At 36.7% G+C, this 16,633-nt stretch overlaps 1 protein-coding gene across 3 annotated transcripts in view; it reads left to right on the plus strand.

Moving 5' to 3' along the window:
• NALCN (sodium leak channel, non-selective) overlaps nucleotides 1-16,633 on the plus strand; it is a 213,356-nt gene that overhangs the window by 22,311 nt on the left and 174,412 nt on the right. For all 3 annotated transcript variants that reach the window (XM_070942958.1, XM_070942959.1, XM_070942960.1), the window contains exon 3: nucleotides 16,517-16,600. In XM_070942958.1, coding sequence (XP_070799059.1) covers nucleotides 16,517-16,600 — 84 coding nt within the window. The remainder of the gene's footprint in view (nucleotides 1-16,516; nucleotides 16,601-16,633) is intronic.

The following is a 16,633-nucleotide window of genomic DNA, read 5'->3' on the forward strand; positions in this document are numbered from 1 at the left end:
CCCTCTAGAGTCCGAACGACTAGCACAGATATTTGAGGGGAACCTTTACCTTATAGGATGCAAACCATTATTGTAAATAAATATGTTAGAGTCTAAGGTTTTGCATTCTAGCACATTATTTCCTTTTTTTAATTAAAACTAACTTTTTTAAAAATCACTTAGATCAGGAGGACTTCTGATGCGAAAAAAGAGGTCCCCGTGGGCCTATTTGAACATATAATAAACCATGGCTTCAACCACTACTTTATCACCTCAGAATAAACTACAGTTTATTTACTAATTCCACATCACTGTAGCCCAGACCAATCACACTATAAATTAGAATGTTTAAACATAGTGATTAAAATATATATTTATTAAATATTGCTAGGAAATCCTTCTAAAATCAGTAGGAGCTATAGTGTAGATTGAGTTCAACTCTTCAAATGTGGTTTAAATTAATTTAAAATGTTTATTTGACAATAATTCCTTGGTTCAAACAAAGCTTCCTGTGTTATAAATCATATCTCATGAGCAAATCTGCATACTAATTGGCTCAGTAACAATTAGAACCAGGTCAGCCATTTTCCATTGATTTTAAATTATTTTTTTAATTTAAAAGAAGTTACCAGTTAGGCTGTATATAATTATATTGAATGCAAACCATTTACAAGTCAGTGAATGACAGCCAAACTCTCCATGGGAACATTTTCTGTTTTCTCATTTCTAGGGAATTCTTCTTACTTGCTAAAGCTCATGTATGCATAAGAACAGTGAAAATAATGTTTTTCCCTTCTGAATTGCTGTTTTGTTCATCTAAATCCATCCAGGTTTATAGCTTTCAGGATTAATTAACCAAGATTGCTCCTATCTGGGGCAGCTCTAATTAAATACGTTGGGCTTCAATTAAACAAAGTCATCATTTCTCAGCGTATCACGTGAAACTTCTAATCATGCCACACACTCCCGTGTTTTGCCCTACTTTATTATTTTATTTTATCTCTTTTATTTTTCTTTATTTTATTTTACTAGGCGCACATAGCGTTTCAGTTGTCGGCTGAGCATCTTGCAGCAGTACAAGATTAATCCTAAATTGAATGAAATGCAGATTGAAATAAAAGGTAATCCACTGGGTACTAAACCCTGTGGTCTTACTCTGACACCAGAAAAAAAGTGGGGAAGACAATTTTTTACTCTTCTGTTGAGGAACCAATATGGCCTCAGTAGGGTTGAAATACCTGTGCCGGCATCAGGGTTGGGTGTTGATAGATCTATGAGAGCTGGAAGGAGGGAAGTTGAGTCCATATCAACACTTCACATTTCATAGTGTATCCTTTCAGTGGTGGGATTGAAATTTTTTTACTATCAGTTCTGTGGACGTGGCTTGGTGGACGTGGCAGGGGAAGGTTACTGCAAAATCCCCATTTTCTCCCGATCAGCTGGGACTCGGGAGGCAGAGAATCGATGGGTGCAGGGCCAGTCAGAGGTGATATTTACCGGTTTTCTGAACTACTCAAAATTTCCGCTACTGGTTCTCCAGAACTGGTCAGAACCTGCTGAATACCATCTCTGTATCCCTTCCAGAAGTAGCATTTGCAGGAATCCTTCACTCATTTAATTCATTAATTTATTCAATTTTTATCTCACCTTTCTGATCAAATCTTGACATGGTGAAGTTGTATTGGGGGGAGCTCTTTGTCCCTGCTCTCTATTGGAAGACGTCATTACCCCCTTCTGAAACCTCTCCGCCAGTCTTCAGAAATTTGCATCATGTTTGTATATGATATTTTGCCATGCTTTTTTCCCCCTCTTGGCCAAAAAAAAAGAAGAAGAAGAAGCTTAATTTTATCAGAAGGCCTAATTATTGTGAATCCTCTTGAGAGATGTGTAGAAACATTGCCGCTTGTTCATATAGAATGGATATTTAACTACACCTTTTAAAATGATTTGGGGGTATGATAAAACTCCAATCTATAGATGGACAATCATTCACAACCCTTTGTTTTTTAAAAAATATTTTTTATTAGATTATAGAATAAAATCGAATAAAATACAAAAATATGAAAGCAAATAATAGGTCACAGTAGGGAGGAAAAGGAGAAAGAAAAGTGAGGTGGGGAGGGAGAAAAGAAAAAAAAAGGGTTACTTCCGACTTTCTCTGTTGCAGTAGAATAGAGCATTAACATTGAACCAGGGGTGAAATATTCCCGGTTTGGACCAGATCATCCGATCCGGTAGCGATGGAGGTGGGTGGTTTGGAGAACCAGTAGCAAAAATCCCTCCCCCCCCCATGCCCAGCTGAGCCACGCGATCATCAGAGACTTTTTTTATTTATTTTTAAAAGCATTTTTTCTACAACCTCTTCAGCCGAAGAGGTTGTTAAAAAATGCTTTTAAAAGCCTCCAACGATACCAGCTGAGTTGCCCGATCATCAGAGGCTTTTAAAAGAAAACAAAGCCTCTGCTGATCAGACAATTCAGCTGAGATCGTCAGAGGCTTTTAAAAGAAAAAAAGCCTCTGCTGATCAGGCGACTCAGCTGGGATCGTCAGAGGCTTTTAAAAGCATTTTTTTACAACCTCTTTGGCTGAAGAGGTGGTAGAAAAAATGGTTTAAAAGTAAAAAAAAAAAAAGTTGGCCACGCCCACCCAGTCACATTATCCTCCCCCAAGCCGCACCCACAGAACCGGTAGTAACAAATTTTAGATTTCACCACTGCATTGAACCTCAACTTTTTACTTTTCCAAAACAATATAAAATAGCCATTTCTATGACAACAAATCAAAGTTTCACTTTTTTGCACCTCCAGCACAAAGTCCAGAAGCCCTCTCCATGTAGCAACAAAAGTACTTATATTCTTTTCCTTAATAAAAAACAGTCAATTTAGCCATCTCTGCCAGCTCCATAAACTTCTGTAGCCATTCATCCATGGTGAGAATTGAAATGTCCTTCCATTTTTGCACATACAGTAGTCTTGCTGCCGTCAACATATATAAAATCAAGGTTCCACGTTTTTTTTTCTAAGTCTTTTTCCATTAAACCCAGAAAGAAAGTTTCTGATTTCATCTTTCTCTTCATTTTAAGAATTTTCTGTATTAAAATATGAATCTTACTCCAAAATTTCTTTGCTTCACATGTTCACCATAAATGATAAAAGGCTTCTTTACTTTTACATTTCCAACATTCATTTGAGATACCTTTATACATTCTAGATAACTTATCTGGTGTTAAATACCAGGTATTCCACACGGGATAATCATTCATAACCTTTTGTGATTTGATGAACTGTATACAGATGTATTGTATATAATGAACCACAGGACGTGCTGGAATCCATTTGTGAATTTTTGACTTTAGAACCTTAACTAATGCGAACTATACTTGTTCCTTTTAGGATTATTTTTTTTAAATCTAAAAATGCAAGCTTTTAATGCAGCTGTTTGTTTGTTCCTAATCATCTGAATGACGCTTTTCCTTACTTTCCCTCCTTTAGGGAAATTGGAGGAATTAACCCTTAGCTGCCTAACTCTAGACCCTTAATCACTATTTATAAATATGACACCTTATGGTATTAGGAATGCTCTTATTTCAATCACATGCGAGGGAAATAGCAGGATTGTTTTACTGTGCATATTTGAGAAGGGAAAGAATATCTGCAAAGGATATGTGTTTTCCCTATTCTTTGTCATCATGGGAGAACATATATTTCTGGGGAAATAAAAGAAAAAGATAGTACTATTCAAAACACTTTATGAAACCAAGAAAGTTCCGTAATTCGTATGGAACAGAATACAGGTAGTCCTCGACTTACAACAGTTCATTTAGTGACCGTTCAAAGTTACAACGGCACTGAAAAAAGTGACTTATGACCATTTTTCACAGTTACAACCTTTGCAGCAGCCCCATGATCATGTGATCAAACTCCAGATACTCGGCAAGTGGTTCATATTTATGCCACTTTTGCTATGTCCCAAGGTCATGTGATTCCCCTCTTGCAACTTCTGAGAAGCAAAGTCAATGGAAAGCCAAATTCATTTAACGACCAGGTTACTTACCCATCAACTGCTGTCATATTCTTAACAACTGAGGCAAGAATGGTCGTAAAATGGAACAAAATTGACTTGAACAAATGTCTCACTTAACAACATAAATTTTGGGCTCTATTGTGATCGTAAGTCGAGGACTACCTGTAGTATAAAACAATATTTCTCAATCTCAGCAGCTTTATGATGAATTGACTTCAATTCCCAGAATTCCTCAGCTAGCCATGCTGGCTGGAGAATTCTGGGCATTGATATCTATATATTTAAATGTTGCTGAGATTGAGAAACATTGACCTAAACCCAAAAACAAATTTGCTTGAGCCTTGATAACTGACCAAGGACATGTGCTCTCCGGGGTTAACTTGGAGCATCATCTGGCTCTGTCTGTCTCCCTTCATATTGTTGGGCTGCAACTCTCATCATTTGTCAGCATTAGCTAGCACTAATAGTTGAAATTTGGCAACATCATCCAAGTCTTGATTTGGCTGGACAAACTTCCTAAAATAGGAAAAGAACAAGAATTAAACAAATTTGTCTTCTTAAGTGCACTATAACTAAATTCAGCCTGGATTAGAAAGACCACAGTGTTTCATTTCATAGGTTGAGAACATGACAAAGGTATTATTGAAGGGAGGTTGAGCATCTGCAGAACCAGATATATATCATGGCATGAGATTCACTCAGAACATTGATAGACTACACTGCCACTGTACAAAGCTCATGAATGGAGGTAATCTCCTTTTTTCTGTAGATGGAGTTGGGAAAAGGTTGGAGGTTAACCACACCACAGCCATTTCAGATGTTCAAGGTAAGATGGAAGAAATTCACCTTGCTTGGGGATATTTCCCTTATCAAAGGTAAAACTAGAAAAATGCTTGCCTGTCCAAGCTGAAAATGAATTGCATACATAAGGCTATGGAAGCTAAAGTGGATCATATGTTATTGCATAATTTCTGTGCTGTAAACAGTAATCACACTAACCTCTTTCATCTTCATCTATGGCTATAATGGCTTCTCATGGATACTGAAAGCTAGCACTAGTTATCTTGCTAAGGACATATGCTTAATTTCATATTCCATTTTCAAGGCATTTCTGCTCTGATTTTTTTCAATCTATTTGAAGTTATAATTACTTAGGAAATATTGTTTTTTTTAGATTCTATAGTATGTATAAACGTTGCATGCACAATGTTTCATTAGGGACCGACGGCCATCACAGATTTATTTGAAAATGTGACCGCGGAATGCGTTGTCTTATTCTTATTCTGCACTCACAAACACTATCCCCATTTACATTGGATACCAATAAATCCAAAATCAGTATCCACACTTTTGAATTCATTTGCTTAGTTTGACCATTTGTTTCTTTTCCAAGTTTCTACTTTGAAATGGAGGACTGGATGGGGGGATGCATGCTGTTTTGATAATAGAGGAATGTGCTTTGCCGAAATAGTTCAACTTTGCATGAAAACATGATTCTTCATTCAAAACATAATGGATAGATATTGTAGGGCTTAGCGAAGTTAAATGGAGAACAAATTGGGGTGAAATGACCATTGTGTAAGGAGGACCTAAAACTGAAAAGTTACATTTTATGAGTCTCACCCATTCCCACATGTATATGTTTTTTTTCCAAACCTAGATAATTTTCAAACCAAATGTGTAACATTAATGGTAATACTGAATTATGCAACAGATTCTGGATTTCATAGTTAGCTACATATAAGCAAACAATGCAGATGTTGCTTTTGCTATATTACATTCATTATTTCAGTAATCTTTTGTTAATAATCTTTCTAGGATTCAGTTGCATAACTTAAAATTGATGATGATGGTCATACTAGTTGTGTTACTGTGAAGTATGGGGACAGGATAAGGCTTTTAAAAATTTGTTACTGAATGTCATTGAGGAGTTCAATTCTACAATCCCTGCTGTCCTGCATGAATGATAAAGACCATTATTATTCATGGATCCCCTATGCCAGGGGTGGGCAAATGTGGCTCTTTTACAACCTGTGGACTTCAACTCCCAGAATTCCTGAGCAGCTGGCTCAGGAATTCTGGGAGTTGAAGTCCACAGGTTGTAAAAGAGCCACATTTGCCCACCCCTGCCCTATGCCATGAGGGCTCCATAAAACATGGACAAATCAGGTGAGATAATATCATGGACACCAATGTGCCATCTTTTTATACAGACAGCATCATTTTATTTTGGATATAGCTTGTTCCCTTGGGACAGAAATACTGTATCTAAGGGATTCAAGCATCGGGGGGAAAGGAGACATCACTCTTGATTAAAATAGCACTGTCAAGAGATTTAACTCTGCTGAAGGCTTCCACTACTTCAGGAGCCTGGCACACAATTAAAAAAAAAAAAGAGTGTTGTGAAAAATGCACTGAAGGTACTTTATATTATGTTTACTAGTAAAGTGTAATTCCAATGAATTTGGAATGCCTTCCAGCTTCATCCATTTTTGTGTAAATGTAGATTATCCCTGCATTTTCTGATGTAAGAAAAATGCATATGTGTAAGAAAGTGGTATGGAATGAAAAAGCATAATACTCATCTAGACTGAATGGCTTAGAAAATTAATTACTTTTGTGGTTGGCTTCAGCCATCAAGATGACAAAGAATGCAGCCACATTCAAAAAAAAAAAAAAATTGAGCAATGATATAAGCGATATTGACCAGATTTATTGATCTAAAGATGACATGTCAAAATAATTGGCCAGCACTGTTTTTTGGACGCAGAAAGGAAACCATGATTTATCAATAGGAATTAACACAGTAATCACATAGATTAACCAGCATGTCAGACTTTTTCCTCTGCATGCACGAATTAAATTTGAAATCCTTGGCCTGCTTTTTTTTTTAAGCACAAAATTATCATGCCCTGTGAACCCCAGTTTCCCATCTTGATCACACAACATTGACTTCAACCCATGAGTACAGTTTCAAATTGTCATCTGCTCTATCACAATATCAATAGTGCCTCCCCCCCTTCAGCCAAGACTATGTTACTAAAATGGCTGAACATGCTAAATCTATAACACTTTGCCAACCATAAGGAGAGGATGGTGCAGTGGTTAGAATGCAGTTTTGCAGGCTAATTCAGCTCACTGCCAGGAGTTTGATCCTCGACAGCTAACAGTTGACTCAGCCTTCCATCCTTGTGAGATCGGTAAAATGAGGACCCAAATTGTTGAGGAAAATATGCTGAGTCTGTAAATCGCTTAGAGATGGCTGTAAAGCACTATGAAGTGGTATATAAGTCTAAGTGCCATTGAAATTATCTTGCAGATGAATTCAAGTGACCTGTTGTGACCACAAACAGTGGTATATTTGGGGAGTACTGAGAGGGGTGGGCATACCCCACTAGTTTGGCCAATTATTTGGAATGAGCTCCCCCTGGAGATACGGAGGATCCCGGATTTACGCACCTTCCGCCACGCCCTCAAGACCTTTTTATTCCAACAGGCTGGCCTGGCCTAACTTTCCCTTTTAAATGGCATATGAGAAATTTTAAATTTGTTTTAAATATGGGGATGTTTTTTAATTCGTCTTGGGCCAAATTGTTTAATATGTTTTTATACTGTTTTAAATTTTATAATCTGTGTGTATTATCTTTTTGGCTGTTCACCGCCCTGAGTCCTTCGGGAGTAGGGTGGTATATAAATCTAATAAAATTAAAATAATAAAAATAAAAATAAATTAGCCAACGTCCATTGCCACCATTTCTCCCCCAGTAGTTGTTCTATTACCACTATGTTTGCAGAGTTCTTCCTCTAACTCTTACTAGCCACCCTCCCCGTTTTTGCAGAAAGTTTATTTTCAAGGCTTCCAAGAAAAGAGGAGAGGAGAGGAAAATCTTACTATTGGGAAAAGAACAGGGATATATATCCAACAATATCTGTGTTAGCACAAGTCAACCATTTACTAGTGGAGATCCTTGCCTTTAGATACAGCATCTCTTGGATTGTCCTGGAAATAATGAGGGATGTTGATCTAGGCTTTTGTTGTTTATTTGCCACTTTCCTTTATTTGTCAATTTTGATCACCCTTAGTCAGTTTCAGTTATACTCTATAGCAGGGGTGTCACACTCACGGCCCGCAGATCAGATGCATCCTTTGCTGGCCACGCCCACCCCTGGTTTAGCGAAGGGGGGGAACATCACAATGTATCACATGGCGACAACGTGACATCGTGAATTTGACACCCGTGCTCTATATAGGATTTAGCTGGTTGCACAGTGAGGCCAGGATCTGTCTCCCTTCTCTCTGCAATTTGTGACCTGTTGCGTTCCCATGTGCTTTTTTTCGTCACATTCTTTTGAACTTGTGAGTTGGCATCCCAATGGAGTTGGGAGGAGGGGTTAAACCCAACTACATATAGAAGCCCAGGCATAAATTGTGGAATTGTGCAATAATATCAGGGCCATCTATTGTATCTGCTTTGTCCCACTGGTGGATGTCTTCTCCACTGGCTAGTGATTTTTTCCTGTTGCCCTGATGACCTCCCAGATCAGGATACCTTTGGGTTGGATCAGATGGGAATAATAATTGGCTTCAGGGCAACAAATGTGACAAATTTGTTATGCACCAAGGAAGGGAGTGACCTTCTAAGTTAGTAGAAAATTTATATTGATATTAAACAAATTTTATTTAATTTGTCTATAGCCACAATGGCTAGAAGAAGCACATTTTACTTTTAAAAAAGCCTGACATTTACTTATACAAACAGAACTTTCTTTTAGTTATTGACCAATAAAAATACAATTAATAAAATGAACTTAAAACTATTCCCTAACAGCAAGAACTATTAGCAATCATTTGTGGGGGAAGCTTATACATAATGTAGCAAAAGGACCTTGACAGACTTGAACATTGGGCTCTATCTAACAAAATGAAATTGAATGATGAAAAAAGTAAAGTTCTACAGGTATGCAAAAACAACAACAACAAATGCACAGGTATAGAATAGGTGATACCTGGGTAATAGTAGTAATTGTGAGAGGGATCTTGGAGTCCTAGTGGACAATTGCTTAAATATGAGCCAGCAGTGTGCTGCAACTGCCAAAAAACCCAACACAGTCCTAGGCTGCATTAAGAGAGGGATAGAATTAAGATCATGTGAAGTGTTAATATCAATTTATAATGCCTTCGTAAGACCATACTTGGCATAGTACATCCAGTTTTGATCACTACAATATAAAAAGATGTTGAGACTCTAAAAAGAGTGCGAAGAGCAAAAAAAAAATGATAGGAGACTGGAGGCTAAAACATACAAAGAATGGTTGCAGGAATTGGGATGTCTAGTCTAGTGAAAAGAAGAACAAGGGCTAACATGATAGCAGTGTCCCAATATCCACAAAGAAGAGGCTGCCACAAAGAGGAGGGGGTCAACCTTTTTTTCTAAAGCACCTGAAGTCAGGACATGGAGCAATGGATGGAAACTAATCAAGGAGAGAAACAACCTAGAGCTAAGGAGAAATTTCCTGACAGAACAATTAATCAGTGGAACAACTTGTTTTGAGAAGTTGTAGGTGCTCCAACACTGGAGGTTTTTAAGAAGAGATTCGACAACCATTTGTCTAATTTGCAGGAAATATTAAGAGTATTAAATCAATTTCAAGCCATTATCCCATATCCAATGCTGAACCATCAGATGACTTTCTTGGTTAAGGTAGTCTGAATCCAGCTTTAAGGCTTAATGCTATATGTGTACTAAATAGCTCTAATTTGTGTAATCAATCATTAAGATTTCTGGGTCATTATAATGTTATAATGGCTATTTCAAAGCCATTAACTATAGTTTACTTGTTTTGATGAAATATCAAGCTATAGTCATTGAAACTTTTGCTTGCTTGCACAAAAGGAAAAATGAAGCAACTGCATTTCTATCCCAACTTATTAAAGAAGACATGACAATCTAATCACTTGCTTTGGTTTGTTTCTTATTCCTCTTGTTACTTAGGGAAAGGATTGCCGAACTAAGCCAAAGCCAATAAATTAGGTCCCAGCATGATGTGTGAACCTGCCATTTTCTTAATCAACTTGTCCATGGATTCACTGATATTAACTGGACAATTAAAGGCTTTAAAGAGTCGTATCTTATAATGTTAAGTAAAATCCATAATTGGAGCTGTTAAGAGGGATATTATCTGGTTATATAGTGAGTCATTTGGCTTTGACATTGTAGTTTTTGGCCTACTTCCCGGTAAGGGGAGAATGTTCTCAGGAGGAAAAACATCCATCAAGTATCTGGGTATTTTTTTTCCCCCATCCTCCTGCTAAACAATGTGTCAGATATTGAATAAGTTAGTAGAATATAACTCTATTTAAAACATTTCTAAGGAATATTTCTATGAAATTACAAAAAAAAAAAAAAAGATTTTCCCCAAAGCTTTCCACTTAACAGGAAGAATATCTCGGGAACCACAGTTTCATTATCTGCTCTTTATCAATATTCAAAGTATGTGTAAGAAATATGCATATGGGAGGGAAGTAACATCATGACAAGCTGTAAGTATTCATGGATAACTGGAAAAAAAATCCCTTATGTATATAAATAAATGCACAGATGCTCACTTCAGAAATTTCAATTAATGTGCCTAGATCAGGAACAGAACATGCGCCTTAGTCTCCCGCTCATTGTATCCGTTGCCTATTCAGCTTCAATGGAAGGCTGCATCTTTCAGTACATGCATGAAATGAGACACACTGCTGGTCAGAGGCCTGTTTATTGCACAGGACTAGTTTAATTGGGATCATCAGGTTTCAAAAGCAGGACAGATACAGGACCATCACTATCCATACTGCAGAGGTCCAGAACACTAGAAGATGAGATTTCTGTACCTCTTTGCTGATATCTAGTGCTGCTCTGAACAGAATATGCTATTTATTGTCAATAGCACATTCATATTTAAATGATGGGTTTCTGTACCATAATCTCTCTGGTGTTTATGCTGAGGCAATCAGGATATTTAAACATAAGTTTGCCTTTCACAACAGATGCTACAGTGTGTATATTTTGTCATTTCAAACTATTAAGTTCTAAATGTCATTTTCTGCAAATCATTTTTAATGTGATCTCCAACAAACCAACAACATTTCTGCACAAGTAATATATCAGTGTTAGAGAGGGGGTGGGGTGGGGCATGGGAATACATGCTGCTTACAATTCTTCCTTATCCCGTTGTAGAATAATTATTTATAATCTAAATGCCAGTAATATCAGCAATACGCTTCTGCAAATCATGTCTATACTTATACTACCATTCTGTTGCTTTACTCATGCATGAAGAGTTCATGTTCTTGATGTTTTGGTAGACTACAATTATTGATGATATTGCTAAAAAGCATATGGATGAAATGAAATGAATTTTTATCAAGCTTGGAAGAAAATATGCTAGCAGACAAAGCAAAAATCAACGTTTGAGAGAGCCCAGAAAATGATGTTCAGTGGTGTATAGTATAAGATCCTGTATCTATAAATACAATATATTTTGCTGCAGGGTTTGACTTGATGGCAATGCATATGAAGGATCTAACTGTCTGTTGAACATAAGCATCAAACTAAAAATGCCAGTGCAGTTTTGATATGCATTAACTGAAGCACTGCATCTGGAATATAGCAAGTGATCATTCTTGTAAGGTCCCAAAATACACTTGAGTCACCAGAATGCCAAAGAGAGAGACTCAAGACGAGGCTTGCAAAAAAGCAGATTTTATTTATGGCCAAAAACAAAATACTGGGTGGAACTATATCCAGAACATACAGATACAATGCATGCGAGGAAATAGCCACACCTTGGGGAAGGTATGGTGTCCTTTTATACCCTCAGAGACGTCAGCTTAGTACCCAATTCTGGCCTCCTAATTTAAGTTTGTGTATTCCTTGTTGCCCTGCAAGGGGGAATAGAAACTTCCCAATTAGTCATCTTGAGCATTTCTTTGTTTACTCAATTGGCCACTTTGGCCCCCTGGCTCTGGAAAGCAGGAGTTTATCCAGATCAAACATAAATTAGGGCTGAGGTGTAAATTATCCCTTTGTTGATGGCTGTAGTTTCAACTGAGATAACGGACCACGCTTTTAGATAGATTGATATGAGTTCAGGTCAAATGGCAGGGACATACGTTTGACAAATACCAGATACATTACAGAGGCCTAATAACAGAATATGTTTGTTACAGGAGATACAAATATATATAATATGTGTGATACAAATACAAAGGCATATATGTATTACAGGAACCTAATGGTTACAGAATCTAGTATACCAGTATATCATATTCTAGTATTATTATATCCTTATTATTGTTTCCCTTCGTTCTATTATGTTCTACTCTGTATAGATCATCCTTTGTGTTTTGAACCCAGTTTGGGGCATCCACGCATTTAAAAAGAGCATGGAGAAACTGGAGCAATGTCAGAGGAAGAGTTACCCAGATGATGGGGCTTTGGAAACAAAACGTACGAGAAAAGGTTAAAAGTGTTAGGTCCATTTTGTTTGCATGGGAGAAACTAAGGAGCAATGTTTATAGTGGTTAATAAATACTGCATATAAAGACTATGTTATCTAAGAAGAGGCAGCAAGGTCCTTTAAAGAGAGCTAGTATAGAGACTTTTCACTTTAGAGAGTCAGTCTGGCTTAGTTGTTAAGGCACCAGGCTAGAAACCTGGAGATTATGAGTTCGAGTTCTGCCTTAGCCATGAAAGCCAGTTGGGTGCCTTTGGGCCAATCATTCTCTCTCAGCCCACAAGGTCAGGCTCAAGCAACAATTCCTATCACAACCAATGGGACTGAAAAAAGCAGATCCTGCGCTTGAAGGAAGATGCTAGAAAGAAAAAAAAAGGGGGGGCAGAGATAGGTTTGTTCATAGTTGAAACAAAGAGCAGAGCAAGAAACAAGGATGAAGTTAAACGAGTTTTAAAAGAAACGTGAGGAAACATTTCCTCTTGATAACAGTTGTTAAGCAATAAATCATCCTACCAAAGGATCATAGAAAAATAGTAGATTAATGGGGGGGGGGGGGGAATGATGATGATTTTATTATTACATCATATAAATCATGCAAATTGTATGCTTGTGTCCAGCATAGTGATGAAAATTTATAATTGTATCATTGGGACAATGGCATAATGATAACATAGATTAACAACATTAAATTGTAGCACATCATCCACATAATCTTATATTCTGCTTTACTCTTGCCAATTTCCTTAATGCTTTTTTAAAAATATAATTCCATAACCTTATATTTATAGAAACAAATTAAATACAGAAACAGGACATTCTTGATGTTTACTATGACACATATTTTAAGAAGAAATATTGTTTCTTGCTAAATTGCTATTGTTAATCAGTTATGAAGTAGGAATTAAATAAAATATGTCTACCCAGAAAGTTGGAGGCAGTCAAAATGTATTTATCTATATCCCAACTTTATTATTTTCACAAATAATTCAAGGTAGCAAACAAATCCAACATACCTTCCGTCTCCTATTTTCCCTACAACAACAACCCTGTAAGGTTATTTGGGCTGAAAGAGAGTGACTGGCCCGAAGCCCCCCACCAGATGGCTTTCATGGCAAAGTGGGACTTGAACTCATGATCTTCCATTTTCTAGCCTGGAGCCTTAACCTCTGGAGCAAATTGACTCTCTTCCATATTCATTTCAGAACCATGCAAAAAAACCCTATCAAAAGCCTTTCCTGCATCCAAATATATTATGGTTGCTGGTTTTTATTAAACAACTACAACAAATCTAATGTCATCTACCTCTGAATGGTCTTATATAAATCCAGCCTGAGTTGAATATACAGTAATTGAAAGAAAAAAATAATAATTTATTGGCAAGGATAGCATTCCTATTGATGTGTGAAATAGAACTATAATTAGGATTTGTAATAGGATCCGTGTTTTCCTTGGGAAGCATTAAGTTGCATTCATACAACAGGATTTGATCTATAGATCTATTAGAACTTCAGCATAAATTCCAGTAAAATAGAAGGTAAGAGCCCAGTATTTATTTTGTCAATTGGTCCTTAGTATATGCCCAATGCTTAGTATTTCATGTTATAAGGAAAGTCATAAGTAATAACATTAGAAACAGATGACCAGAAAAAAGGGATATTCTATATCACACACATCAAAATAAAAAAGTGATAAAATTGTATTCTCAACTTAACATTAGTCAAGGCATGTTGCAAACATCCCTGCACACATTAATAAGGTGCTATCATCAGTGTTATTATGAAACGCCAAGTGTGAGGCGGTTGAAGAATAAATCACACTACAAAGGAGAACACATTTCTTCTCCTTATAGCATCTGAGATCAATATATAAAACAAACTGCCTAATTAGAAATTACAAGATTGGAAGGGAGAACAGTAGCAGAACATAGAATACTTTCAGCCCTCTGAAGAAATTCCAGTCATAAAACCCTAGAGAAGTGAGAGATTTTTCTGCTCTGGTTAGATCAGCTTTGGATGTGTCAGATGTTGTTACAGCAAGTATGGCAAGAAATCTGGAGAAATATTAAAAATCCCTCTTGTGAATCATGATTTTCAGTACACAAAACCCTGTCTTGCACTTCTTTAGCATCATCACTTGGAAATAATAATATAGCTCTTAATTTTCTTTCTACTTTAGCACTGTATTTTCTCAGCTGACTTGATCAGTGACTGAAGTTTATCATCTATGCAAAAAAAGAAAGGCTGTCATAGGATGGGCCTTAATATCTAACAGATTTTTTTAAAAAAAAAACCTGGCAGAAGTCATTCAGTTATAAAGGCTTCCATAAGAAAACAGACAGATATTCTTATCTTAAAATTCTAGAAATTGGAGCAGTGAAACTCTGAGTTGAAGTATATTACTTGGGCCCTTTGTAGCCTTTAATAATTCTGTTGTGGCCACATTTATGTACTTCTTGTGATTTCTCAAATGACATCAGTAGCATCTAAGCTCATGCTCCCATGCTAACAGAATGATGAATAATTTTTATGTCCGTGCACATCTCTGTGAGATTATAATGTCTTTCTCAGTAATTTCACAGCAGTTGTCACTATGGGGAGAAGGAAGCAGTTGGGGGTTTTTTTTGTCAACAACAATCCTTATGTTTCCATCTCCAATAGCAGTAATTAGATATTAGGATAAAAATGCTTCTACCATTCTCTTGAATGCTGCAAAACATGATACTGTATAGAAATAATTCTTGACTGTGTCTACTTTTGAATTAAATACATGCTAAAAAGCTTGGGCAAAATTTATATATTTTTATTTAAAGCAAATATAGGCATTACCATAGTATAAATACTTAGGCACACTATAGCTGTACTCATTTTAATGATATGTGGAACAGTGGATGAATGAGCTTAAATTCTTAGCTTAAAGGTACATTCAAAGACCTGCCTGAGAAAGAGAATTCCATAGCATATCATTTTTTTTCTGTTTGCTACAGCTGCAAATCATTAGAACCTTTTCTTGGTCAGCAAAAAGATGAAAGGCTCAAGATGCATCTGCAAACAGCGCTTGTAACTAATACATTACTGATGTCCCAGGTTCAACCTAAAAGTTAACAAGTCAAAGAAAAAAATATTTTAAAATATCCACAAATAACAAAAATCAGTTACTATATAAGAGCACTTTGTAATGTTGGGTTACATTTGGGGAAAGTAGTCTTACTGTGTTTAGTTTATCTAATTCACTTCTCTTATTCCAGATGCATTGCTTACAAACTTAAGCTATTCACTATAGTACAGAGATAAAAGAGGTTCTTTTAAATACTTCGCACTGACATTTGTACCAGATAGTTGCATGGTGTTTTCAACAGCTGTCAGAGTAAAACTGACAGCTGTTGAAATCTATGAGATAAATTGGAGGATATGTTCTAAGTTACACATTGTAAGCAAATGATTCTTCTAAGACACTAAACCTATTTCACTCCATTTGGGTTATTTATTTATATATAAATGTTTATATAGTTGGTCTTTGGTTATTTGGGTTTTCTCCCGCGTAAAATTGGAAGTGTCTTGGCGACGTTTCGACGAAGTCTCATTCGTCATCTTCAGGCTGGTGTTTTTGGCTTCGTGCTTCTAGGAGCAATGTGTGATCGCAGCTGTTTCTTCCTTTTAACTGCCAGTGGGGGTGTGAACTGATTGGGTGGGAGCTTGGCTGTGTTCTGATTGGGTGGAGGTGTGTTCTGATTGGTTGGGGGTTTGGCTGTGCTCTGATTGGATGGGGGGTTGGCTGTGCTTTGATTGGCTGGGGATGTCTTCTGTTTAGGTGGGGGCTTGGTTGTTTATATAGTTATTGCAACATTCTCTATGGCCCTCTTGAGCCATTGAATTAATAGTTGTTGCACACATGAAGATATACAGTATACCTTTTTGGAGAAACGTTTTTAATGCTATCTGATCATTTTTGTTTAATTATTGTTATAAAATAACACAATGAACACACAATATGATCCAATTTAATTCTTTTTCTGTAGGGGGATAGCTCCTATGTGAAGGACCGCTGGTGTGTATTTGATGGATTCATGGTATTTTGTCTGTGGGTGTCCTTAGTTTTACAGGTAATTATATTTCATTATAATAAGGGCATCTCT

Source organism: Pituophis catenifer, unplaced genomic scaffold, assembly GCF_029215685.1.
Source record: "Pituophis catenifer annectens isolate HBS135680 unplaced genomic scaffold, rPitCat1.0.hap2 SCAF_4, whole genome shotgun sequence".
NCBI classification, from domain to species: Eukaryota; Metazoa; Chordata; class Lepidosauria; order Squamata; family Colubridae; genus Pituophis; species Pituophis catenifer.